The 24,482-nt window shown below is 32.0% G+C and overlaps 3 protein-coding genes across 7 annotated transcripts; 1 reads left to right on the top strand and 2 right to left on the bottom strand.

Annotated features, from left to right (window-relative positions):
• Nucleotides 1–203: 203 nt before the first annotated feature.
• On the top strand, nucleotides 204–4,019 carry LOC113855956 (protein NRT1/ PTR FAMILY 2.6-like). The gene is made up of 4 exons (XM_027487585.1): nucleotides 204–303; nucleotides 582–799; nucleotides 2,040–2,569; nucleotides 3,215–4,019. The coding sequence occupies exons 1-4, from the start codon at nucleotides 204–206 to the stop codon at nucleotides 4,017–4,019; spliced, it is 1,653 nt and encodes a 550-aa protein (XP_027343386.1).
• A 3,409-nt stretch (nucleotides 4,020–7,428) lies between these two features.
• Nucleotides 7,429–10,726, bottom strand: LOC113856096 (DDB1- and CUL4-associated factor 8). The gene is made up of 5 exons (XM_027487766.1): nucleotides 10,533–10,726; nucleotides 9,743–9,994; nucleotides 8,999–9,142; nucleotides 8,227–8,913; nucleotides 7,429–8,026 (listed from the first exon to the last, which is right to left on the bottom strand). The coding sequence occupies exons 1-5, from the start codon at nucleotides 10,659–10,661 to the stop codon at nucleotides 7,781–7,783; spliced, it is 1,458 nt and encodes a 485-aa protein (XP_027343567.1). The 5' UTR covers nucleotides 10,662–10,726; the 3' UTR covers nucleotides 7,429–7,780.
• Nucleotides 10,727–12,598: 1,872 nt separating this feature from the next.
• Nucleotides 12,599–24,154, bottom strand: LOC113853610 (V-type proton ATPase subunit a1). 5 transcript variants are annotated; one of them, XM_027484067.1, is made up of 18 exons: nucleotides 23,697–24,154; nucleotides 22,307–22,351; nucleotides 21,696–21,818; nucleotides 21,380–21,487; nucleotides 20,905–21,018; nucleotides 20,629–20,802; nucleotides 20,332–20,469; nucleotides 19,703–19,810; nucleotides 19,444–19,551; nucleotides 19,202–19,350; nucleotides 18,487–18,640; nucleotides 18,011–18,171; nucleotides 15,575–15,781; nucleotides 15,304–15,487; nucleotides 15,128–15,211; nucleotides 14,567–14,763; nucleotides 14,422–14,481; nucleotides 12,599–13,488 (listed from the first exon to the last, which is right to left on the bottom strand). In XM_027484067.1, exons 1-18 carry the CDS (start codon nucleotides 23,853–23,855, stop codon nucleotides 13,284–13,286), a joined length of 2,478 nt encoding a protein of 825 aa, XP_027339868.1. In that variant the 5' UTR covers nucleotides 23,856–24,154; the 3' UTR covers nucleotides 12,599–13,283. The 5 variants fall into 5 exon arrangements, with proteins under 5 accessions (XP_027339868.1, XP_027339867.1, XP_027339870.1 ...); XM_027484066.1 differs by having other exon boundaries at nucleotides 12,661–13,488; nucleotides 21,696–21,821; nucleotides 23,697–24,137; XM_027484069.1 differs by lacking the exon at nucleotides 23,697–24,154 and adding an exon at nucleotides 23,159–23,317 and having other exon boundaries at nucleotides 12,661–13,488; nucleotides 21,696–21,821.
• Between the last annotated feature and the right edge of the window lie 328 nt (nucleotides 24,155–24,482).

Genomic DNA, 24,482 nt, shown 5'->3' with positions numbered 1-24,482 from the left:
TTCCAAAGGGTAGCACCTTCCAATGACTTTTTATTGACGTTAGAAAAACGTCATGGCCACTATCATGTACTTCTTAGCATTCTTTTTTCTTTTTTTGTTGTTTTCCTACCTCTCCTGAAAAAAAGTAGAAAAAAAAAAAACACGTGCAAGACAAAGTTTCCTATAAAAACGAATACCACTCGAGTTTTGAAGCAAAAAGTTGGATGGAAGGAATGAATAACCCACTCACATCCCGCAGAGAAGCACAGAACATGAACAGTGGGAGCAATAGAGGCGGTTGGATAACTTTTCCCTTCATCATTGGTCTCTCTCTCTTCCTCTTTCTCTTTCTATGTTGCTGCATGTTACTGCTCATAAACATTCACTATATACAGTTTAATTAAACACTTAATTAATAAATTAAAAAATAATTTTCTTAAGGTAATTAAGAAAAAATTACTTTAACAAGTTACACAAAAAATGTTTATTGAAATAAAATTTAAAAATTTTACAACAGTTATAAACTATTTTTTCGAAAGTGTTGATAATTTTTTTTTATTCTAAACAATTTGTGAATAATGTATATTTGTATTGCTGAACAGGTTCAGTGGCGGGGATGTCACTTGGAGGAGCAGGAATAATTGGAAACTTGATTGTATATCTGATAAGAGAGTTCAACATAGAGAGCATCACTGCGGCTCAGGTTGCAAACATAGCTAATGGAAGCTCCTCGCTTTTCCCATTTGTTGCGGCAATCATTGCTGACTCTTGCTTTGGTTCTTTCCCTGTTGCCTTGGTTTCTTCTTCTGTTTCTTTGCTGGTAATTATTCTTCCTAACTTTGTTTGAAAACTGGATCTTTTCTCCCAGCAAGATTGTTTTGGGATATGATCGTATTAAGGGTAATTAAGACTAGTCTTTACTTGATCAGCTTCAACTTTCAATATGTTACCAATCATTAATTGACTCAAGTGCAGTCTAGTGTTGTCAAAGTGGGTTGAATTTGTACTTGGTTTACCGGTTAATTATTAGCAAGTTATGTACCGATTTGCGTAATCCGTCCCCCATAAACCAATCGTTGAGTCGGCTCTTTATTACTTTTTCTTATTCTTTATTTTTAATTTATAAGTTTTTAAAATGTCCAACCTAAAGTTGATTTTCATTATTTCTCAATTTTTACTCCCATTTATATTTTTAATCTTATTTAAAAATGTTATTTGAACAATTTTGGAGGTAAATTTTTTATTTTTAGTTTTTTTAGTGTATTTTTAGAATATATACATGTATACATATAAGAGTGAAAAATACAAATATTTAGACACGATACAACATGTAATATTACTTTTTAATTATTTAAATAATAAAATTAATATGTATTTTTGTTTACTTTTCAAAAGAATTTATATTTTTCTCATTTATTTTTGTTAGCTTTTCAAATTTTTACTACTTGAGTGGGTTGATATACTAACCTATCACTAAACAAGACGAGTTATGATGTGTCCAAATAATAATTTAATTAAATACATATTTAATAATTTTTTATTACCTTAGAGTTTAGACTATAAATTATTAAAATAAATTAAAAATATATGAGTAATAGAATATTTTTTATAAACTTTTCAAAATACACTTTTAATTTTTTTTTAACCCACTTTCAAAACCATAAGAAATCAATCTCAAATAGAAATATTTAATTATAATACATAAGTTAAAGTCAATTGTAAAATTCCATGCTCTAAAAACATTTAAGAATATTTTCACACTTTTTTTTTATATCTATATCCATATCTTTTACGATAAAAAAAAAGTTAAAATAAACTCTAACTATGATTTCTCTCTTTCTTTTACCATAAAATACGTTAAGAATATTGTAAAAAAAAAGAGTATTTTTTTTAAACAAATTAAACATTTAAACCTTATTTTATATTTCGCTATCTTCAATTTTTTTTTTATAACATCATTGTCACCTTTGTTACACAAATCATGTTTCATTTCTTTCCTAGTTTTTACTTATTATTTCTTCTATGGCAATAAACAATAATAAATGAAATTGCATTTGCAGGGTACAATTATTTTAGCCTTGACAGCAACTATCAAATCGTTAAAGCCTCATCTATGTAACGATGGATCAAACCTGTGCAACTCCCCTTCGAAAATCCAATACACAGTCCTATATGGGGGCATAGCTTTAACAGCAATTGGTTTTGGGGGTGCACGCTTCACAACAGCATCACTGGGAGCAAACCAGTTTGATAAGACAGAGCATCAAGGAACATTTTTCAACTGGTTCTTTTTCACTTGGTATATTGCTTCTATTATAGCCTTTACTGGGCTTTTCTATGTTGAGGATAATGTGAGTTGGGGTTTGGGCTTTGGCATATGTGGCGCGGCTACCTTTGTAGCATTAATCCTTTTCTTACTGGGTTATCGATTTTATCGCCCCGATAATCCCCAAGGAAGTGCATTTTTGGATTTGGCTCGTGTTCTTGTTGCTACTATTCGTAAATGGAAATATCAGCCATCGTCGACAACAAAGGATTATTATGGTGGTCATGATGAGGTGGTTCCAGTAACACCAGGAGAAAGATTAAGGTACTAAGTTTGTTATTGTGATTGGTGTTACCTTTACTGCCTCTAGTAAATTTGTTTGGTGCAACAAAATTTATTAAAAACCTTACTTAAAGATAGTGTGACTAGTTATTGTTAATATAATGGACTAGTGGTAGTGGAACCGAATCATATAAAGGTATATGAGCCTTTCTCCTTGTTTGATTCGTTTCTTAGTAGTGCAAGAATACACTGAAATGTTATAGAGAAAGCTTCATGTTGAGAAAAGTGGTACACCCACGTTTTCACTTAAATGGAAGAATTAGGTTCTGATTTTAGAGTTTTTTACTCGTAAATCCATTAATAAGATCTTTCAAAGGTAAGTTAAATCTATAGAAATTTATAAAGAAGTTAGATGATAAGGTTGTACAGCGCTTAGGAATAAGTTCCACGACAGTATCTAAAAATAGTTTGAGCAGATTAGTTAATTTTAATTATTTTTTTTCTTCGCATATAAATGTTTACGAAGAAATTTATCAAAATCGACTCAATTTACTTAAACGTTATGTATTCCAAGATTCTAATTGCTCAAGAAGGGAACTAGCTTCTACATTAAGGAGTTAAGTGAATATAATAAATGTGTGTTCAAACTAGTAATACATACAGTTCCTTAGTTACATGCAAATGCAGGTTCTTCAATCGTGCAGCTCTGGTAATTGATGGAGACCTTCAATCAAATGGATCAATTGAGAAGCCATGGAGGCTATGCACAGTTCAACAAGTGGAAGATTTTAAAACTGTTATTGGAATATTGCCACTATGGACAACAAGTATATTCCTGGCCACTCCAATAGGAGTCCAAGGTAGCTTGACAGTGCTTCAAGCATTAGCCACAGATCGAGTTATAGGACCCCATTTTAAATTCCCTGCTGGCTCTATTACGGTAATACCCCTAATATCCACATCCATTTTCCTCACCCTTATTGACAAGGTGCTTAGGCCTACGTGGCAAAAGCTGATTGGTAAATCTGCTACTCCTCTCCAACGAGTTGGAGTAGGCCACGTGTTCAATGTTCTTGCGATGGTTGTCTCAGCTCTTGTTGAATCAAAGAGGCTCAAGATAGCAAATGGGCACATGGCTCAAGAGAAATCCAACCCAATTGTGCCCATGTCTGTCCTTTGGTTGTTTCCACAGTTAGTGTTAGTTGGCATTGGAGAAGCGTTTCATTTTCCAGCACAAGTTACATTCTACTATCAACAACTTCCACATTCACTAAGGAGCACATCAACTGCTATGATTTCAATGATCATAGGAATATCTTTTTACCTAAGTACAGCATTAATTGACCAAGTTCGCAGAAGCACTGGTTGGTTACATGATGACATAAATCATGGAAGGCTTGATAATTTTTACTGGTTGTTAGTGCTGTTGGGGGGCATCAACTTTGGGTATTATTTGCTATGTTCTACTTTGTACAAGCATGCAAAAGTTTAAGAGGAGATGCTGTTCGATTGTAATAAGTAATGATATATTTTGCATGTGTGCTTCTAAGTTGGTTCCAAATTTTATGCAACACAAGATGGTCTTGTACTCGTATAATTTGATAAATATGGGTATCATTGTATTCGTTATGTAACGTGCTAGCAACATGATCGAACTAATCCACAAAGTGGGAAAATTTTCTATTTTGAGAAACGATGAAAGCAAGGTATTTGGCACATCTCGTTATTTATTTTATTCATCCAAATAGGATAAAATGAGGCCTCTTTTCATTTCAAGGTGCTTTGTATCAACATAATATGTCATATATTATCTATCACATTTATTATTATTTTTTATCCTCTAAACATATACACCTAACTCGAAGAATGTATATCAAATGTATTTTAAAAAATAATAAATAAAAATTATCGCTGTCCCAGCTGACATCAAATTTTCATACACCACTTATTCTATCATTAATTTTCAGATAAACCTAACCAACATTGCGCTAACTTTATGCACTAATGATTAATGCAACTTCCAATTGACTCTCGTAATTAACACTCAACTATGATGGAATAAAAAAGAGATGGCGGTGCATGATTTACATAATGTATGCAGGAATGGCCACAGTTGTCTCCCTAATGATTAAGATTGATTAATGGCATGATTATATACTTAAGATCTTCTTTGTCTATTTTGACAACTGCTCTGTAAACAATATTCTAGAATCTGCTTGGTTGTACCGTTCATTTTGCACGTAAATGAGTTTCAAATCGCACTTTTGAGCCCATTCCTATGTCGTTGACTCTTCTTTTGTCTTTGTGGTAGAGAATAAAAGTTTTACCTTTTTCTTTTGGTTTAATTGATGTTTCTTCTTCACAGAATAAAATATAGAAAGGATTGAATTAGTGGCATGACACACTTGTCTACAGCATCTGTATATTTTGTATAGTTGTGTATGATTTTAAAATTATGTTAAATTTTCGTATCAGCACTCGATTTGAAATTACGCTATCTTTTATAATACTTCCTGCTACTTTTTATTTATATATATATTTTAGTCTTGTCCCCAACTAACATTTTATACTAAATCTTTCGTAAAAAATAATTATTATTTTTAATAAATTAAAATTATATAAATTCAAACTTAAAGAAATATATGTATGCATGTGTATTTAAAAATTTACTTTTTATTACTAAATAAAAATTTATCAAACGTTAAAAATAGTTTTATTTATTTATATTATATATCTTAACTTTTGAAATTAAGGTTATTTATCAATTCATCATATCTCAATAATTACATATCATTATTTTTGGGTGAAATATATACATATTCTTTTTTACTTATATGCAGAGTGCAACTAATTCTTTAAAATAAGAGTATGCAAACTTATTAATTTTTACGTTTTATTACGTATTATAGTCAATTTTTAAATGAGATAACAAATTTTAATGATTAAATTTTTAAAATTTTGATAGTTATGTATGATATTAAAGGAAAAATTGAAAATAGATTTAATATAATTAAGAATTAAAGTATTTAAAGTTTTTTTTATTTAATTTAGTTTTATTTAATATTGCTAAGATTGAAATTTTTATAATGTATCTTTTGATTTAATAATATCTCTATACAGTGCACAAAAAAATTACTGATCAGTATAACTTTTGTCTAACAAAATCAACTTGTTAAGATATACTTTAAAATCAGATTAAAAGTATAATATATTATACTAGTATTTAATCTATTAATATCATAAAAAAATTATTTGCTAGTGTAATATATTATATTATTAATATAAATTCATATTATTTATATTGTTTTAATATTTGTAAGATAAAAGTTACAGTAACGATAGTTAATTAGGAACCAACATCAGTATAAAAAAATAAAAATTATAAGGATCATATTTTAATCATAAGGTTATCTAGCCTCAAGTTTTTGAAAAACAACTCAAAGGATGAAACTTTAAACTTCAAATTTAAAAAAAATTTAATGATGTAAATGTTTAAGTCTAATATATGGTATTAACGGAATTTAATTTTAATTTTAAAAAATATTTCTTCATTAAAATTATTCCTATTAAAAAGTCATTCCTAGAGTGTCATTACTGTTTAGCTTAACTTTTTGTTCCTTTTACTGCTACATGTTTTGATTTCTTGAATATATAATTTAAATTTTGTTAAAACTAAAAGCAATACAAATAATGTTTTACTCTTTATAATTTAGTCTTTAGTAATATGAAAATATTATTTTGAGTAACAATATATTGACAATTCAATCCAATAAATTAATATTACATTTCATATGATTCAAAAGAAAAGTATTCTATATACGAGTATTCGACCGATAACGAAATTTTCTCCGTCATTAAAATTTAGTTTTAATAAATGTTTAAATTCACGTTAAAAAATTTATATACAAAAACCTAAAATAAAAATTATGACTAATAAAGTTATTTAAAATTAAATTTATAATAATTTGAATGTAAATGTAAAAATACGCTTTAGCAAATATTGTGTTGCGGGAAAAATTGCGGAATGCATACTTTGATTAGAATAACTTAACGCGATAATAGCCTTTTTACATGTAAAATTTATATAGTAAAATAATTCAACAATTTTGTATTTTCTAAGAATAAATTTTTTTATTGACCTTAAATATTCAGCAAAGAAGCCCTTGAATGCTAAAGTATTCTCAACATTTTCATGTTCTTTTTTATCAATTTCATTTAGAGATAAATTATTTATAAGATTAAAGTTTAAATATAAGACTGTTATAATAAGAATCACTTTAATTATTTTATTAAAAAAGGGAAACAAATTAAATGTCAAGACCCTTGTTAAAGAGTATTTAATACTCTATCATATACTTCTAATATCTTAAAAAAGGTAAATATAAAATAATTTATATATTTTTAATAAAGCCAAAAAACTTTCCCGTTCATTTAAACACCAACTGATATTTCTTTTATTAGGACTCACATTAGCATTATTCACAACGTGAATGGTTTCATTAGATAAAAATAAATCAACTTTTATATTACAAATTTAATTATTAGGAATTTAAATTCTTAAAATTTATCTTTAATCATTTTTTATATTAAAATTCCATTCCTTTCATGTTAATTTTTTACTATCAATACACTGAAATTATTTTTTAAAAAATTTCTTATTCAATTTAAATTACTTATTTTTTTTCTTTAAATTAGAAACTATTCATACAATATACACGATTCTTGCTATTATTTATACAATCTTGACATACACATCTATCATGGTTTTTAATGTATAATATTTTCCTCTTTATTCTTGCAATTTTGTTTCGGTCAAAACTAATAATTTTAGAAGATAAATTATTGATCCCAACTTTTTTATATCAAAGGTGGAATCCATCATTATATGTAGAAGAATGTTAACGAAAAACACTGTTGACATTCAACATCGTAAAATCAAGAGTAGGGTTATTCACTTATTTGTACAGTATCAAATTTACACTTGTTTTAATTACCAAAACACATTTGTACTTATTTTATACCTGTATGCACAACAATATATGAGTTTAACTGCACTCTATCTAACCTTCAACTGGAACAATCCAGATTCTACACTTCTGCACACTAATTGTTTCCCTAACTAATCATGTTATCAAGGCATGCTTCAAACATGTATGTGTATGGTACTGCTTAGTGAAAAACAGTGAAGCTAACATTATTTTCTATTTCTAAGGAATTAGTGAGCCAAAGCAACCAAACCATCTTTTTTAAGCTTTAGCTAATGTTGCAATCTCTGGAATTTCTTGGAGAATCCTCATCAGAAGAGGCATCACCGTCTAAGAATCCTAAAAGGTATCCCTCTGCATCTTCATCATCACTTACAATATCTGCCCTACTATGTCCTCTTTCAATATATTCTAACGTCTGTCGCCTTTGCAGGCGAAGAACATGCATTATAACATCAGGACTAAGCGTTACCCGCGATCGGTCTTCTCTGCCCTGTCTGTTTGCCTCGATTATCTGTTCACATGTATTAACAATCAGAAAACATGCAATTAAGAAAGTAAACCAGGTTTTATAAACGAAAATAGCATATGAAGAACGAAACAATAAACATATCATATGGCCAAAACAAAATGCATTAAACATATCTTGTATAAGTACAGAAAGCACTTGCAGAATGGGGAAAGGATGAAGGGAAAAAAAGATAGAGATTGTACCTCTTTCACATTTGCAGGAAGGGGAGGCATATCACTCCCTAGAGGAAGCCACATTTTGACATTTTTCTCTATACCACAAGTAGCGAGGATAGGTATATGTGGATGGGCCTCAAGTTGATTTACAACATGTTGATCACCTATCATTAATCTCACCAGCTTAGCTTCCTTCTTCTTCCAGATGAATATGTGGCCACAATCTGAGCCACTCAACACATATTCATCATTCGGGCCAAAAAAATTCACTCCTTTAATTGTCTGTGCATTTCTGTGGCCTGAATAAACTTGTGCCTCATGAATATTCTTCAGATCCTCGGATGTAGCAGATGAAGGCGAAGAACCCAAGCCCACAGACTTTTCAAACAGATAGATGAGCTCATCATTATAAGAAACAAGGAGTTCACTAAAGCTTGAGTAAGCCAATCCTGTGATACGGACATTATTTGAACCAATTAAGTGATGAGGGCAAAATGTATTTACAGGTTGATCAGAATTTCTTGTTGAATCCAACTGGCATTTTCTTATGTCATAAACACGTGCATATTCATCAGATCCACCGACAGCAAAGTAATATGGATTTCTAGAGTCAATCACAATGGAATTCAACCCTATTTTACTTGGAGGCTGTTTATTGTTTCTTACTGAGGAACAACAGAAAAGCTTTGTAGCAGAACTACTTCTTAAATCAAACTGCAAAAGAAACAAAACTTATAACTGTTCAAGGATAGCATAAAGGGGAGCTTCAACATGCAATATGCTGTAATACTGGACTAACATGTTGAATAAATCCATCTTCACCACAACTATAAAATATGTAGGGACTTCCAGGCTCCACAGCAAGCTTGTATACACAACCTTGGTGCTTCCCCAACATTGCAGTGTCAACTATGCCATCTTCCCGGAGAAGGCCAAGCCTTACCTGAAAAGGAAAAATTAATTTCCAATGGAGGGGCCTCAAGCAGACACTTTAAAAAAGCATAAGTTAGGTTGAGCTTAAATCTGGAGTCTGGACTTCCAATATTGCGATTTCAAATATCATTTGGATGATGAACAAGAGGAATCACATCTTGATAAAATTAATCAACCAAAAGAGAAAACTATAGAAACAGTGTCTACATGTTATGCTTAATTATGGTGGCAATTTGTTTACATTTGGCAGAATTTAGTAACCTGGAATACAATATTGGCTACTTGAACAGAAAAAGATGCTGCATACAGCACATGAGACACAAGGTGAAGGCTTCAAGTCAGATTCTAGTTCCATTTCCACCATAAAAATTCTAATGACAAAAGGGAAATTAGTCTGCTATTTCTCCTTTCAAGTTCCAAAGATGGAAAAGATATAAAGTCAAAGCATCAGATGAGTAAAATCAACAGATCATATATATAGTATATGAGCAAACGGCATATGTTCAATTGTTGCTACAAATGAGGAAGCAAAGGGAATTTAAGCATGCGACTAAGTAGCTGAACAGAATATTGGTTTGATGCACATGCACACTTTCGCGGATTTGGCTACCTGACCATCACCAGCAGAAGTCACTATTCGGCAGTCATCAGTGAATGGCATAATTTTTGTTTGGAATATGTTGTCCGTATGGCCAGAAGCATATGCAAATAATCTAGTTTTGGACGCCCAATTCCAAAACATAACTTGTCGGTCATCAGAACCTGATACAAGAAGGTCACCAGTGGAGTTGAATTCGACAGCATTCACACATCCTTCATGACCATCTAATTTACCATATAAACTCATGTTCTTTACAAGAACCTGTAAGGAAAAAATAAGCCTCATAAGACAAATAATACAAGTAAACCCTCTACTTCACAATTGTATGAGTTAGAACATTTTAGTCTCTGAATTTTTTTAAAAAAAATTATCAGTCCTTAATTTTATAAAAATTTATTTATTTTAGTCATATTCACACTCATTTTGTATTAAAAAGGACAAAAATAAATGTCGTTTTGCAAAATTTTTAAAATCTTAGAACTAAAATAGCCCACATATAGGGACTAATTTGATGGATGTAGTCCAAAGAATTGTTAAGCATTCCATAGCATTGAATTTATAAGTCTCAACAGAATAACATTAACTTTAGACATTCAAGAACATGAAACTACGCAAATCATAATCGATTCATGGTATAGTTTTTTTTCTATTCCTTGTATCACACTGAAATGCAAATCCGAGATTCCTTTTTTTAGCTTAATTTTCCACTGAAATTACTTGGCAATTGGCGGCGATTAATGAGAGAATTTGGCAAACGGAAAATTATCAAAACCAAATTACAGAGAGAATTTGGTAAAACCTCCGAAGCTGAAAAGCGACGAGCAAAAGCGTTGGGATGAGAGAAGCCCAACTCTCTCCTGAAAATATCTGTAAAGCCACGTGGAGGTCGAGTGTTAGTAATGTCCTTACGGTTATGGAAATTCTCCATTGCGATGATTTTTGAATTTTCAGAGTCTGTGTCTACTTGCAGTTGCTCAAGTGGGATTCCCTTTGTGGAACATACGAGTGTGGAAGACGCTAAGTTGGGTGCTTTATGCAAACGACATGTCGTCACGTTTCATACGAGGAAGGGATTGCGTAGACGGAAGTTGTCCTTTTTGCCCTGCCACATCGATTCCCTCTCTCACTTGGATCAGTCTCAACGCCGGTGATTGGATTTGGGTTAGTGCGTGCACAAGTTTCATGGGCTAGCCCAAATAAATACCCTTATCAGGATGGGCATTGGACAAAACAATCAATAAAATACAGGCCCAATATTTTGCTGGCTCAAATAATTTTGAGCCAATCCCGTGATATGCGAGAGATTCAAAGATTTCTATATTTGTCAACTGATTCAACGATATTTTCGCAGTGTTTCTTTAGGCGTTGACAAAAAAAAGGGGGCCTTGACCAAAACAAAAAAAATAATACTTCAGGCAATTCTATAATTATTTAGACATAATTTAATTTTGGTACACATACTATGTATATTTAATTCAACATTTATGCTTGTACATTTTTTCAGGTAGAGAAAAGTTTAAACTGCGGGAGCGTTTGACCAAATCAAGGTCGGAAAAGATAATCAATATCAGTGAAAATTTATAATAGAATTATGCATTGTACCAACAAATTATTTTGAAATAGAACTCATCTTTTTTTTTTTTTTTTAAAGATTGGAAAGCTTATTAGACGAGTCAACACGCCGCTGATTTGTACTTGTATAGTTCAATGCTAGCAGAGCAGAGCCTAATATAGATTTGAAGATGAACTTAATACAAAAATGATCAGTTTTTTGTTTTTAATTTTTTGTATTCTATGATAAAATCTAAAAAACAAAAAAGGGAGTTAAATAGATACCAAAATGTTTAAAAGATAGTTAAATAAAAACGAAAGGTTTAGAAAAGTATACCATAATTCTTTTTAAAAAATGTTCTTATAAATACTGGGAATACCAAAATGTTTTTAAAATAATACTTGATAATGTATATCAAATTATGAAGTTAGTCACTAAAAAAAATCTAGTCGATGTGGTATTTGGTTAGCAAAATGATTTCTTGGATTGAAAAATGAGTTCCAATGTCAACTAAATAATCCTTGTAAAATATCATACATTGCTCGTACTCTTATATCAAAAGATATTGGTCAGATATATCATTCAAAATGAATCAAACCTATGAATATGGCATTTAACTTTATCCTCTCCTACTGCGATTTGAGATTTATGAGGCAAAATTAAGATATGAACCTATATGCACTAACGCCAATGGAAGCACGTATATTTTTCCCTTCATGTTCAAATCTTATATGCGTGCTTATTGGTTCAAACATTCAGTTGTTATTCATGTGTTTACCTGTTTGAAATGCTTCAGCATTTTATAGTTTAAGAATGTGAAAAAAAAGTAAAACAAAAAAAAGAGAGAAAAAAAAAAAGACAAAATTAGAGAAGTTACTCTTGAAGACTTTCCCCCCAAAAGATATTAACTTTTTCCGTCTTTTACGTGCATGGTGCTTTTGTGTCACTTTTATACCAGTGACATTACTATTTTACTATTTTTTTTTTCACCACGGATAAAGAACTATGGATAAAGAATTTTAACTTTAAGATAAGAAACAATGTTATTTTAATACTTAATTTGAACGTTTGTACCAAATATCCTATATATTTATAGTATAAATTTATTCATAATGTCTAATATAAACACTCAAATCAGACGTTAAAATAACATTATTAATAAAGTAAATAATCAAACGTGTTAATTTTCAGTTGAAAAAGGGCTATATGTTTAGTATTTATTAAAAAAAGCAACTAAGCATTACTTTTTCATTTCTTATTATGTCAAAGAAAGACCGAAGACTCAAACCGAACTACATATCCAGGTGTCTTTGCATAAGTTGTGAATTTACTCTAACTAAACAAAACAAATAATAAATCAAAGATCTCACCATCAGATGCAAGTTTATATTTAGATTTCATTTCAGATGCTGGAAGTAACATTTCCAATTGTAAGTTGCCAACTTCTCATTACACAAGAACCGTACATATGGCATTATTCATCTTCAAGTCACTGTATTTTACTTTGATCAATCCTTACAAAAGAATGGGACGCTAACTTTCTCAATTATCAATACAAGAAAATTTCAGAGAAATTGGTTATTTCCCGGCAAACCTGCACTACATCGTGTATATGTGTGTATGTAACCACCGAAGACCCAAAATCCAAAAGCTACACTCTACGATGGATCCCAGCTCCTCTTTACAAAATTTACTCTAAACAGTCCCTTCTCTTAGCTCTTCCCGTTTCCTATTCTAACAAAAGAAAAACTATAAAGCAAATATTCTGTTACAAATGCCTTCCATAACCATTGGCAGCGTCATCTTCTTACAAACCCCCACCTAGACACAGGAAAATGAGCAGGAATTTTGTTGTTGCTAGGTCAATACCAAGCAGAATATCATCAATCAAACCTAACAACCACAGCCGCCAAATTGGTTCCAACATTACCAATTTTCATCTTGTGTAAATATCCTTTCTATATATTTGCCAAGAAATCTGAGACAGATATGAATGGATTAATCGTCATCCTCTGATAAGGAGGCAAATGAAAAAGGCCTGAACTTGTAGCCATCACCATGGTAGAACTTATTTTGAAATTCTACCCAGTGAAGCCGCAGGGCATGAAGAAAAGCACTAAGACTCTCCATCATTAGCAGTATAAAGGCAGTTGCAAAAGCAAAAACAGTTAGCCCCACCAACCGAATGACAAGATTGTCATACCTGTTTTATTTGTTACCAGGAATGACATCAATGATTAAAGATAAAGAACAAGATTATAAGAAGTATAAATGCAACTAAGGAATACATACATGACAGATAGATAATTTTGAAAGTTAAAATGTTGAAAGTTACAATCCAATCTTAGAGTGTTTCCATGCAGTTATGAATTAATTTGGCTAAAACTTTTACAAACAACAGTGATGTAAGAATAAATATTCTTATTCATAACAAATGAAGAATAGTTAAACCCCAAACAATGTATCAATCACAAATCACCTCATCTAAACTAGCCGGTGGCTCATGCAATATGCATTAAAGGTAGAATCAATATCTTTTCATGATGGTTGCACTAATAAAATAAAAAATAAACACGTTATCTTTTCCAAAACGGTTAAGATCCAAATGCGGGAGACATAACTTGAGTCCCACATTCAAAATATGAGATTTCAGTGTAGGATTTATAAGATAATAGACTCTCCAACTACAATGATCAACTATTGTTGAGCAATTCTCCCAAGGTTTTTATCAATTTGAACTACAATCTAAAAATTCTGATTCAAATATTGAATTTTTTTTAAGAGCTTTTCGCCATTGTTTCCCAAGGTTTTTTCCATACTAATATCATGAACTTGGAATAACTTAACACAAGGGAAACAGTGCAATTAATCACACCGCATTCCTGTATTAGAGAAAATTAATTACAGAGCAAACCCCCAACTTAGTCTATGAAAGATTTTATGGAACATCGATTTGGTACTTGAAAGATTGTGACGTCAAAGTGGACACCAAAAGATGATTTTTGTCATCCTACGACATAAATTTGGTCACAGTAAACATTAACTTTCTAGAACCAAATTAATGTTCCAAAAATCTTTCAAAGACAAATAAATGCAGAAACACACGTTAATGAAACACACTATAAATGAAACTTACCCCCAAGCAAGAAGCAGGACTTTCTCGTAGAAAACAGTAGAAAGTTCCGAGTGCGCCAAACTGCAAGCAGTAAGGAAAATCAACCAAGGAACAAGAATCCATAAAATAGGAAGTCATGGCAAAGAAGATTCATGGTTGAGCAAACCTTAATGCCCAAAGACGAAGATATGATGCCGTATTAGAAACTGAACCTAGAACAAATTCAATGGAGTGGATCATTTGGTGAACAAAGACCTCACTGAAATTGAATTCTTCATGATGATATTGCCTGGCAGAATCAGGCTCAGCTTCAAGATCCACCTCAGAGGTATTCAGTATACCATAACTACGACCTTGAAATCTCTGTACAATGTCAGCAGGATAAAATATTAATAATATTGGCAAAAACCTTAGCATCACCTCCTTAATTACTTGCTCCAACATGGCCAACTATAGCCACAAAAACTGTCTGCTGCATAACAGACGGGTGTTATAGTAGTTTAGGCACTTCAGCATATTCATTCCATAGAGAATTGATCTTATAATGGTTCTCGAGGAGAATTGATTTTCAAGCAACCTTACACAAAGTCAAAGCCCAAAAAAAGGGAAAACTCAAACCACAAGCATATCTACATGTAGGTAAGTATGTTTAATAAAGACGACTAGTTGAATAACGTTACAAACTTTCAAACAAGAAAACCATACACAAGACAGGTAAAAGTGGCACCTCAGTATGAAGCTTCTTTAGTATAAAAGGTTTTGGAAAGAGCATCCATGGAACTGCAATTACAGCCAAAAGCAATAACACAATCTGCACACCAAGAACAGTAATTCAGAATGACAAAACACTAGGAAATGGAACAATTTATTAAGCAATAATGAATAAAGGGACCAGATTCATACCTGAAGTGGTCTTTGCCCCCAAAACAACTGATTCTCACCAAGATTGTCTGTGGGGCTCAAAAACATGTATATCATTACATGATAAAGGTCTGCTTGAGAGCCAGTACACCACTTAACAACAATGAGAAGGGAAAGATACCCAAATAGACAGTTAAGGAAAATCATCTGTGGTACAAACTGATACCTAATAGCAACATAAAGATTAAGTTAAATCGACTACCCAAAGGATAGCATAGAATAACTGCACAGACCAAGCAAAAGAGTGAGGCACCTCATATCCAGTGAGTTTCCAAAGAAACGAGCATTAAAATAACTTAATATAATTCCTAAGTTCATATGTGCAACGCCAAACAGAATGGACATCTTCATCTTCATAGAGTTCAAAAAAGGCAATTCTGAGCGACTTCCACGCCAGCTGGGATCCACACCGAATGGGTAAGGATCTTGGTATTTGACTAAGCCAATAGTACGCGCATCCCTGATAAAAGGTGAAGAATGATGAAAAATCACACAGCACCAATGTTAAAATCTTGTTGCTCAACAAAACAAGCTCCAAGATGTAAAAGCAAAACCAAATAGTGCAACAGTGAAAGAGATTATTCTGGGTAACATAGATATGAAGGTAAATAATTTTGAGTGAAACGTGAGTATGTGACTCATTGCTTGCTAGTCCTTGCCTTGGTGAGGTAAAGAGGAAAATATGATACAGTAATGGGGAATTCACACCGAGAGAAACATATATACATACAATGTTGTCAAGATCGGGATCTTACCTAATAGATCCGTAGGATTGGAAGGGTGGTAAATAATCGTAAATCGTGTGATCTTAAGATAGATCGTAAAATCTTATTGAATATGTAAAATTATACTTAGAGATATATAAATATAGAAAACAACAGATAAAAAGTTAATATCTAAATTACCTAATTTAGATAAATATAAACTTAAAAGTTTTAGATTTAAGATCCAATATAACACATAATTAGTTAAACTAGCCCTATTGAGATGAGAGAACACATAACAGAACATAAATGGAAGAACATTTTTTTAAGAATTAAAAAGATCAACAAGAAAAGTTATCCAACTTTAATTGTACAAATAGTACTTTGCAGTAAATAACACCGAAGTATTAGCTCTAGTTTACAGTGTTGAATTTATAGTTAGATAGGTGAAATTTAGATGCTTATAATGTTTAATAGGTTTTTTTTTTTTTATAAAATATGATATTCATTAATTTTAAAAAAAATAATTTTATACCATTTTACATAAAAGTAAGTTAATAAAGGTTTTATTACACTATTTTATTTTAATATATAATATATTATTAATAAAGTTGAAAATTAATTTTAACAAAATTATTTTTAGGTAGTAAAACAATTAAAATCTTTATTTAAATTAACCTCACTCATAGATTTATATTGAAAGGCGTATTTTTAACAAGAGATATAAAAATTCATCTATATTGCCAAATGTGAAACAAAACTGAAACTATAGCTGACAATATATATAGAGAACAGAAAACACTCAAAAAACGTGAACGGTGCAACTGAAACAGGCAAACAGCAGCAGCTTATGAAGCACCAAAACAGAAAACACGAACCACCCATGCACAGAACACCCAGAGTTGGTTATTTTTTAACCAGGTCAAAAATTATTGGAAAACGTGTTATGTTTTAACTGGGTCATTATATTTGACTCAAACACTGGGATCTGATCGGATCCGATTGCAGATCCCCATAATCTTACATGAGAAGATCACAATCCTGCGCAATCCTAGATGACTCCAATCCTGTTTGCGAATCAAATCGTGAAGGTTGAGCAAGATTGCAAGATCGTGCAATCTCATGATTTAGATCGCGATCTTGACAACATTGTATACATATATTAAATGGTCTTCAATAAAAACCATGGTAATATAGCAGTCAAGAAAACTCCTCTAGAACCATTGCCAAATACATTTGATGGTTTCAAAATAAAATATCCTTATTGTGGTGGTCGATAGCACAAGGGCAGCACAATTACCTGACTTAACATTTCTACTTAAGCTAAAAAAAAATATTGGTACACCAGGGATTCGTACTAAAGCTTGGACGTATGATCTTTGGCAAAAAACCCACCTACTTCAACCATATGTCTACAGCCAATATGGCATATTTTAGAAAATAAAACAACGTGTTACCCAACCCCACTGCTGCTCAAAATGCACAACTAAGTGTCATGCCCACATCAAATAGGATACAAAAAAGCATTAAGTTATTGAAAAGAAGTTTTAACCTTCACTTTTTCAAAACTAGTTTAACTTCCCATGCCTGTGCTATGCATGGTTTGGTAATTCACTAAATAATTGTTAAAATAAATATTAAAAATAAAACATCATTAAAAAAAATTCTGTGTGATTCTAGCAAAAATCCAACCTCAATTCATTTTACTTGTTAAAAGCTGCATCAATTTTATGTACAAAAACAAGTAATACAAACAAAATAAACATTAAAACAAATAATACAACAATTGTAACACGTATAGAATATAGATAAGCAATAAAAATTTTAGTAATAATTGAAAAATACTGATTGTAAAAGGAAACTCAAACAATTGGGAAAAGGGAAACATATGACATCAATAAGTAAGGCCATATATCTAAATTTTAAGACAGAAAACATTGAATGAACAACAACATTATACATGCTAAGATACAAATAGAACACACCTGCATGAAGTATCCCGGCATTTGTAAGCTGATGCACCAAATATGTGAAAAGGAACAGAAAAGAATTCATTGTAGATTAATCCGCAATAGATTGAAAATAGTGCCATTAAAAGAAGCACGTAGCGCCCGCCAAATAGCATCTCCATAAAGCTTCCAAGTTTCTGGCAAAAATTAAACAAAACTATTAGGTATAAATAGCAATGCCAAGAGGAGAGCAAAAGTAAAGGATATTTTGAGTCTGCTTGCACTCGCACGTACTATTTAGAGTTATTTCAATAAAACATTTGAATTTTCAAGATATTTGGAACAGCACAGAAATAATAGTTAAATCAATAAAAAACTTAGTTGACATTACCCTACTTAAAGTAAGAAAGAAAAGGAAGAACATTCCGCGTGTAATATATCTCAAATAATTTTTTTGTAATATATATATGGCATGAATTTACTTTATTGTCATGTAGTTAGAAAGAATTTACCTGTGAGCTGAGCTTGTTTTCACGTGCTATGAGAACCAAAGCCCCTATCAAGAGACAAATTCCATGACCCCAGTCCCCAAACATCAAAGCAAATAGGAAAGGGAATATAATAGTCGTGTAAACTGCAGGATTTGCTTCTTGGTATCTTGCAACACTGCCAAGCAGAAAGGCTAATTAGGAATCTAATCAGTTGTCCTGAATTTATTATAAACCTATGAAGAAATAGCTAGTAAGCTAGATAATTTGCATCTGCCATGATACAATTTTAGAATCATTCCATAAATAAAATACTTCAAACAACATTAAGTAAAACATATCATAGTCATACCACATGATTTAACTACTAAATTTCAAAAGCTCTTGGATAGAAATTCATATCAACAAACAAGTTTACAAACAGAAAAAAGGTGGGATAGAGGCAACTACCCCATAAGACAATTCCAGTTGTTAAGTTCATTAGGAGATAAGTAAGAAACTGAAATATTTTATCAAGACTTCCAAATATAGTTTCATTTTTGGGAAAATGCATCTATTCAAAAAATAATAATATCCGTTAGAGGTAGTACATACATTAATCAGACATAGGGATATTCTGATGCAATTCTCTAACTTCAAGAAAAATAATGCACTATAAAACATGCCACAAAATCTACTTCAAGACATTAAAGTATTCATGTTGTTGCTACCAAACACAGTCAGTATTAATTAGGCTCACCCATATGCATCAACAATTTCCTGATATGGACTTGTGAAAGTGTTGGTCCTAAAATATGTAGGTGGTGATTCCACTGCATCCATTGGATGGAAGATTATGCCAACTTGTGAATTGCTATCAAAAGTTGCACGTTGCAGTGCCTCCTGCATCTGGAAAATCATTAAAGGCAATCTCTTTATTAGATAATGTATATCAAAGATGTTTTCAGTACCACAAATATTTGGGAAATTAAACAAAAATACCTGTGTTTTTGCAAACATAGGGCACCAGCCCTCTCCAACAAGACATTTTTTTGTGACATCAAAATTTAACATGTTCAGTGTATCATACACAGCCTTCTCTCTTCTTACCTAGGACAAGGTGATAAGGATGAGATCTATTGGTTCAAAATAGATACTTGTTACTTGCACGTGTTGATTGGATATTAGGAACGCTTTGTAGTTAAAACATAGAGAACACAAATATCTTAGACAAAAAAGACATACAGGAGTAAACTCTTACCAAGTTTATCCATTTTGCCAGATGGTCTGCAATAGAAGTGAGAGCCTTGTTCCGGTGCCTAATCCCAGCTTCCAAAGTTGCCTCTAAGTCAGTAAGACGTGATGAAACCTGAACCCAAGAAACAAACTTTTCAATGATAAGCCATATATTTCCAACTTTCCAAATCTGTAGTCATCAAAGATGAAATATAAATCAACATCAACAACATAAAGCACAGGGTAGAGTTTAATTCAATTGAATGTAAAATTTACTTCTATTTCATTAATATTACCTGATAATCCTGAATAATATTGCTAGAAAAGTCCTCCCAAAAAGTTTATGGCTAAACATACTAAAAAACTAAAGAGCATCTAAACAAAACGTCTAGGATTCCAAAACAAGATCCCTGGATACTTAGATAGGTAAAAATAAGATGCTAACAAAAAAAAAAACAAGGACATAGTCCAAGAGCAATATGTGAATTTGTCAAGTATTTAGCCTAAACAATAACAACAATATTCTATCTCAATTTAACTGTAGCAAGAAAAACTTCAATTTTGTCTTGAGCCACTTTGCCCGTCATAAAGAAATGACATATACAATTGAAGAGGCAAAAAAGTAACATCTTCCGAAGCCCAGAGCTCACTCACCTCTCTAGTTATTTGCCTCTGCTTACTAATATCTTCAGGAACAGGATAACAACTTGCACCAAATGCTTCACAAATTTTCAGAATCTTTGTTCTTGCTTGTTCCCCAGAGAAAAAGACAACAAACACTGTTTTTTCAATCTGAAAAGAAAATCCGAGACTGAGTCATTGTGCAGACAGAGAATACATCAACAGGAATATAAACCAACTAAGAACATGCAGGTCAAAATGATCAGTATAAATTGAAGGGGGAAAAAGTGCCCAATCATCAATCTTCTTAAAAGCAATAAGGAAGAATACCATCTCAGTTGAAACAGGATCCATGATTTGTTCATCAGCTGGTGCCTGATTGAAAAGCATATTGCCTCTTGTAGCACGAAACAACATCCTTTCAAACCTAAGAACCTTGGATTTACAAATTATCCCACAGATAAATCTTAAACCAGATGAATTCGATGGTTGAGGCCTAACTTCCTGTAACACAAAGAATTTAGTATAGTGCACTTACAGTGTGAAATAAATTTAAAAAACCAGTAACAGTATTGGCACTTCTCAGCAAAGGATGATATAAGGAACCTGTTCAAGCAAAGCTGCTGCCTCAACATAGTCATCATTTGAGTATACATTTTCTTGCAGTTCTCTCTCATCTGAAACAGCATGTCTATAACTTGAAACAAGAAAACCACATGCCTGAAATTTACCCACAAAATTGTATCACACATACATGACAGAACCCGTAGAGGAAACATTTTATTCATTAAAAGAACAGGATGCATGCATGAGTTATGAACAACTATAATAATGGAATTTGATGAAATACATTCAAAATGAAAACATATAAAATAAAATAAATAAAAATAAATAAATAAATAAAAATATATATATATATATATAACTATGCTAAATTATTATCTGAAAGACCATTATTTGCTAACTGAACTTATACAGGATAAACTGATGTAACCAAACTAACAGGGAACACTCAGACACTTCAAACTTTATAATTAACCTGGAATATCCTCACCACCAAATATCCAAGGAAAAAAAATACCTTCTGTAATACAATCTTGAATTCCAAGAGTTCATTATATGATTGCCGAAGTTTGTCACTATTAGAGTTCATTTCAATTAGCTCATGTTCATGCTCAGCAAGTTGAATCTGGTAAAAAAAGAAGTCCAACAGAACATATATAGTCAGATTCAAGAGAGAAAGTCCTCGAGCAAACTGGAAAGCAACTGGGTGCTTACAACCAACTCAAGTTACAACATCGTGTCATCTGTTGGTAGCATGTAACTTGAATGCTAACCGTAAGATAATAATAGATTAATCATATCTGATAGAAAGAAAATAAAAAACAGAAAAAGACCTCTAAATCCTCCAAGTCAATATCTGGTTGCAATACGGTACGAGAAGATGACATTAGGCCAGCTTTATTGATTTGATCCTTAAAGAATCGTAGTTTTCTTGACATTTCTGCACAGCGCTTTACCTGCTAAAACAAGTGCATTAAATATCAGCACTAAGGGGATAGAGGAAAACATTATCACAATCATGATTTCTGAATATAGATAACAATTTGGTTCAAATATAAACTTCAAAACACAAAATACTCAGCAGACACAATTTCTAAAAAAGAAACACCTCCCCCCTTGGCCCCAAAAAAAAACGCAAACTACTTTCCAAAGTAGTACCTACTTGAGGATAAATACAATACAATCCCCATGAAGTAATCTACTTTATTAATTATGCCTTTTCAATTTGCTTTTTAAACAAGCAAGCCATGTTCTAAACGCAACCACACAAGGACATGGTGTTATAACTTACAAGAACTGCCCGTATAGACAAGTCTCAAATCCCAACTGTAGACTAATATATAGTTATATACACAATTATACAAGTGAGCTACCATTTCAAAAAGGTGCCAAAATTTAGGGTATACAGAATGAAATGAATTATCCTTTGTGCAATGAAGATCACCTGATTAACAAATGTTCTCTGGAAGGGGCTTTTATCAGCATTTAACTGCAAACAAGAAAAAAATGTCCATGAGAACTGCAATGATGAAAGATCAAAGAAAACTTTTACACCACCAACATCCAACCCATAAAATTTAGATGGCCAAAAAGTACTTATACTATATGTGGTTCAGGGAAATAATTAGTTTGAAGAGTTTGAATATTTCCTAAAACGCCTTCAAACTTGCCACCCAAAATATCTTTATAAATAGGGACCGTTAGACAGTACTGTACATGATATTATATAGATACAACATTAAAAAGTAAAAAAATAACAAGCAGACGTTTTAGTCTCTCCAAGTGCAAGTGCATGAGAGGATAGATCAAAACCGGAAAATTAACATAAAAAAATTGTAAATCCAGATAATGCACAGCCTAGATTGTGAACTCTAAAGTGCTACCACTCTCAAGACGTACGTACAGCAATTCTCACTCGTGTAGACAGCTCTCCACAATTTTAAAGCAACTACTGCAGAGTATCCTCTTATAACATTCTAAAAAAGACTCTAATGACAGAATAATAATAAAAAAACAAATACAAACAAAAATAGTCTCTGACACAATAACACCTAAGCAGTGTACATAGTCAACCATAAATGAAACCATTATGTCCTGAATTACAAGTGGAATTCACCAATATCAACAGTGTTTGAATATACATTGACATGTGCTAACTTCAAAGAGAAACCAATTAAACTAGTTTCAACAGCGAGCAGTGATCTAGTAGGTCGATGCAAGTTGAAACCTGAACTGCAGTCATCACTCATCATCTCTGAACCAAATAGACAAGACAATATTAATATTTAATAAATACCTTTAACAAGGATGAAGAAATTCCATAGCTTCAGAATCTAACTATCAAACTTAGATAAGTCGTCTACTCCACATCTTACGTGCTCCATAATCCATATAACCAACACGATAGTCAAGAAGCCCGTAATGCAACTAAATCCACACGTCCTAAGTCTCAAACCATAATTAAATCAAACATTTAAAAAAAATGCACTTAAACGATGGATCATTTAGCATAAACCTTTCAGCATGAAGGATTCAACATCGAAATCAACCACGCTCACTCGTCAGCACTCGATTCCTACAAATTTACATTCTGCATTGAATCCAGCGATGCTGCATTTTCGTCATTTCTAGAGGCCCGCACTCAATTCAACTAACATTCAAACAAAAGAACAACTAATACAAGCTACGCAAGCATGCACAACAGCAAACACGAAAACTCCACATTCAGCTAAGAGAACGCCTCAAACACCAAAGCAAAGAAGAAAAAACGCGAAGAAAATAGGAAATGGCGCGGAATCTAGAGGAAGCGAGAACGGATCTGGAGGAGAACTTACGTCTCGAAATTGAAGAAGACCGAGTTCGCCTAAATAGGAGATGGCTCGGTGCGCAGACTCAGCGGGAATGATGAGCTGAACGAAGGTCATCTTCTCGGATCGCATCAGATCCATCGGCGGCAAGTTATCTATGAACTGCTCCATTTTCTCGTAAATCATCGAGAAAATGGATCTCTCTTTAGATCTGAAGCGTGGTTAATTTGGAGAAGTTGAACACTCTGGTTTCAGTTTCCCCTTCCCAGCGGCAATTAGAATCGGAAAAATTCAGTGCTTCGCAAAGTCCGGTTGAAAAGGAAAAAGTAGGAGAAATTATATATAAATATATAAGAAGCTATAAGCGATTGTTGTTCTCAGCATAGGCAAAATTCCCAACCTTGCCCGGTACTACGCATGCGCACGGTGACGGTGCGGTCATATATCATAATCTAACAGCCTGTAATTTTAGCCGTCAATGGCGTAATGCGTAGTGGATCACTTTTTTTGGGTAAAATAGTGGATTACTTTAGTTTGTCTAAAAAATTATTTTTATTAATTTTTTTAAAAATGAGATTACTTTTTCTTTTCGAAGATAATTTTTTTAATTACCATGCATGTTATCATTTTGTTATTTATATATATTTATTTTAACATTATAATTTAGGGACTAATTTCGCGGGAATATTGTAAGAATATCTTAGTTATAAACTAAAAACAGAAAGAGTTACAGGTAATTATTAAAACATTTTGAAAATTTTAATTGATTGATTGCATAAATTTAAAAGAGACCTTAATATGTGTGTGAAAATG

This window comes from Abrus precatorius, unplaced genomic scaffold (genome assembly GCF_003935025.1).
Source record: "Abrus precatorius isolate BTA unplaced genomic scaffold, Abrus_2018 Scaffold11, whole genome shotgun sequence".
NCBI lineage: Eukaryota > Viridiplantae > Streptophyta > Magnoliopsida > Fabales > Fabaceae > Abrus > Abrus precatorius.
Note: the sequence above shows the minus strand (reverse complement) of the source record. Positions and strands in the feature narration are given on the sequence as shown.

What these genes read in the sequence shown, in the direction of transcription:
- LOC113855956 (XM_027487585.1), top strand. Translation starts at nt 204, where the DNA reads ATGGAAGGAATGAATAACCCACTCACATCCCGCAGAGAAGCACAGAAC. An exon ending in AACTTTTCCCTTCATCATTG is followed by an intron (nt 304 to 581) that starts GTCTCTCTCTCT and finishes ATTGCTGAACAG; the next exon opens with GTTCAGTGGCGGGGATGTCA. An exon ending in CTTCTTCTGTTTCTTTGCTG is followed by an intron (nt 800 to 2,039) that starts GTAATTATTCTT and finishes TTGCATTTGCAG; the next exon opens with GGTACAATTATTTTAGCCTT.
- LOC113856096 (XM_027487766.1), bottom strand. Translation starts at nt 10,661, where the DNA reads ATGGAGAATTTCCATAACCGTAAGGACATTACTAACACTCGACCTCCA. An exon ending in GTCGCTTTTCAGCTTCGGAG is followed by an intron (nt 9,995 to 10,532) that starts GTTTTACCAAAT and finishes TTTTCCTTACAG; the next exon opens with GTTCTTGTAAAGAACATGAG. An exon ending in CTTCTGCTGGTGATGGTCAG is followed by an intron (nt 9,143 to 9,742) that starts GTAGCCAAATCC and finishes TTTCCTTTTCAG; the next exon opens with GTAAGGCTTGGCCTTCTCCG.
- LOC113853610 (XM_027484066.1), bottom strand. Translation starts at nt 23,855, where the DNA reads ATGATTTACGAGAAAATGGAGCAGTTCATAGATAACTTGCCGCCGATG. An exon ending in TCAAGATTGTATTACAGAAG is followed by an intron (nt 21,019 to 21,379) that starts GTATTTTTTTTC and finishes GGTAAATTTCAG; the next exon opens with GCATGTGGTTTTCTTGTTTC. An exon ending in TAAAGAAGCTTCATACTGAG is followed by an intron (nt 14,764 to 15,127) that starts GTGCCACTTTTA and finishes GACATTGTACAG; the next exon opens with AGATTTCAAGGTCGTAGTTA.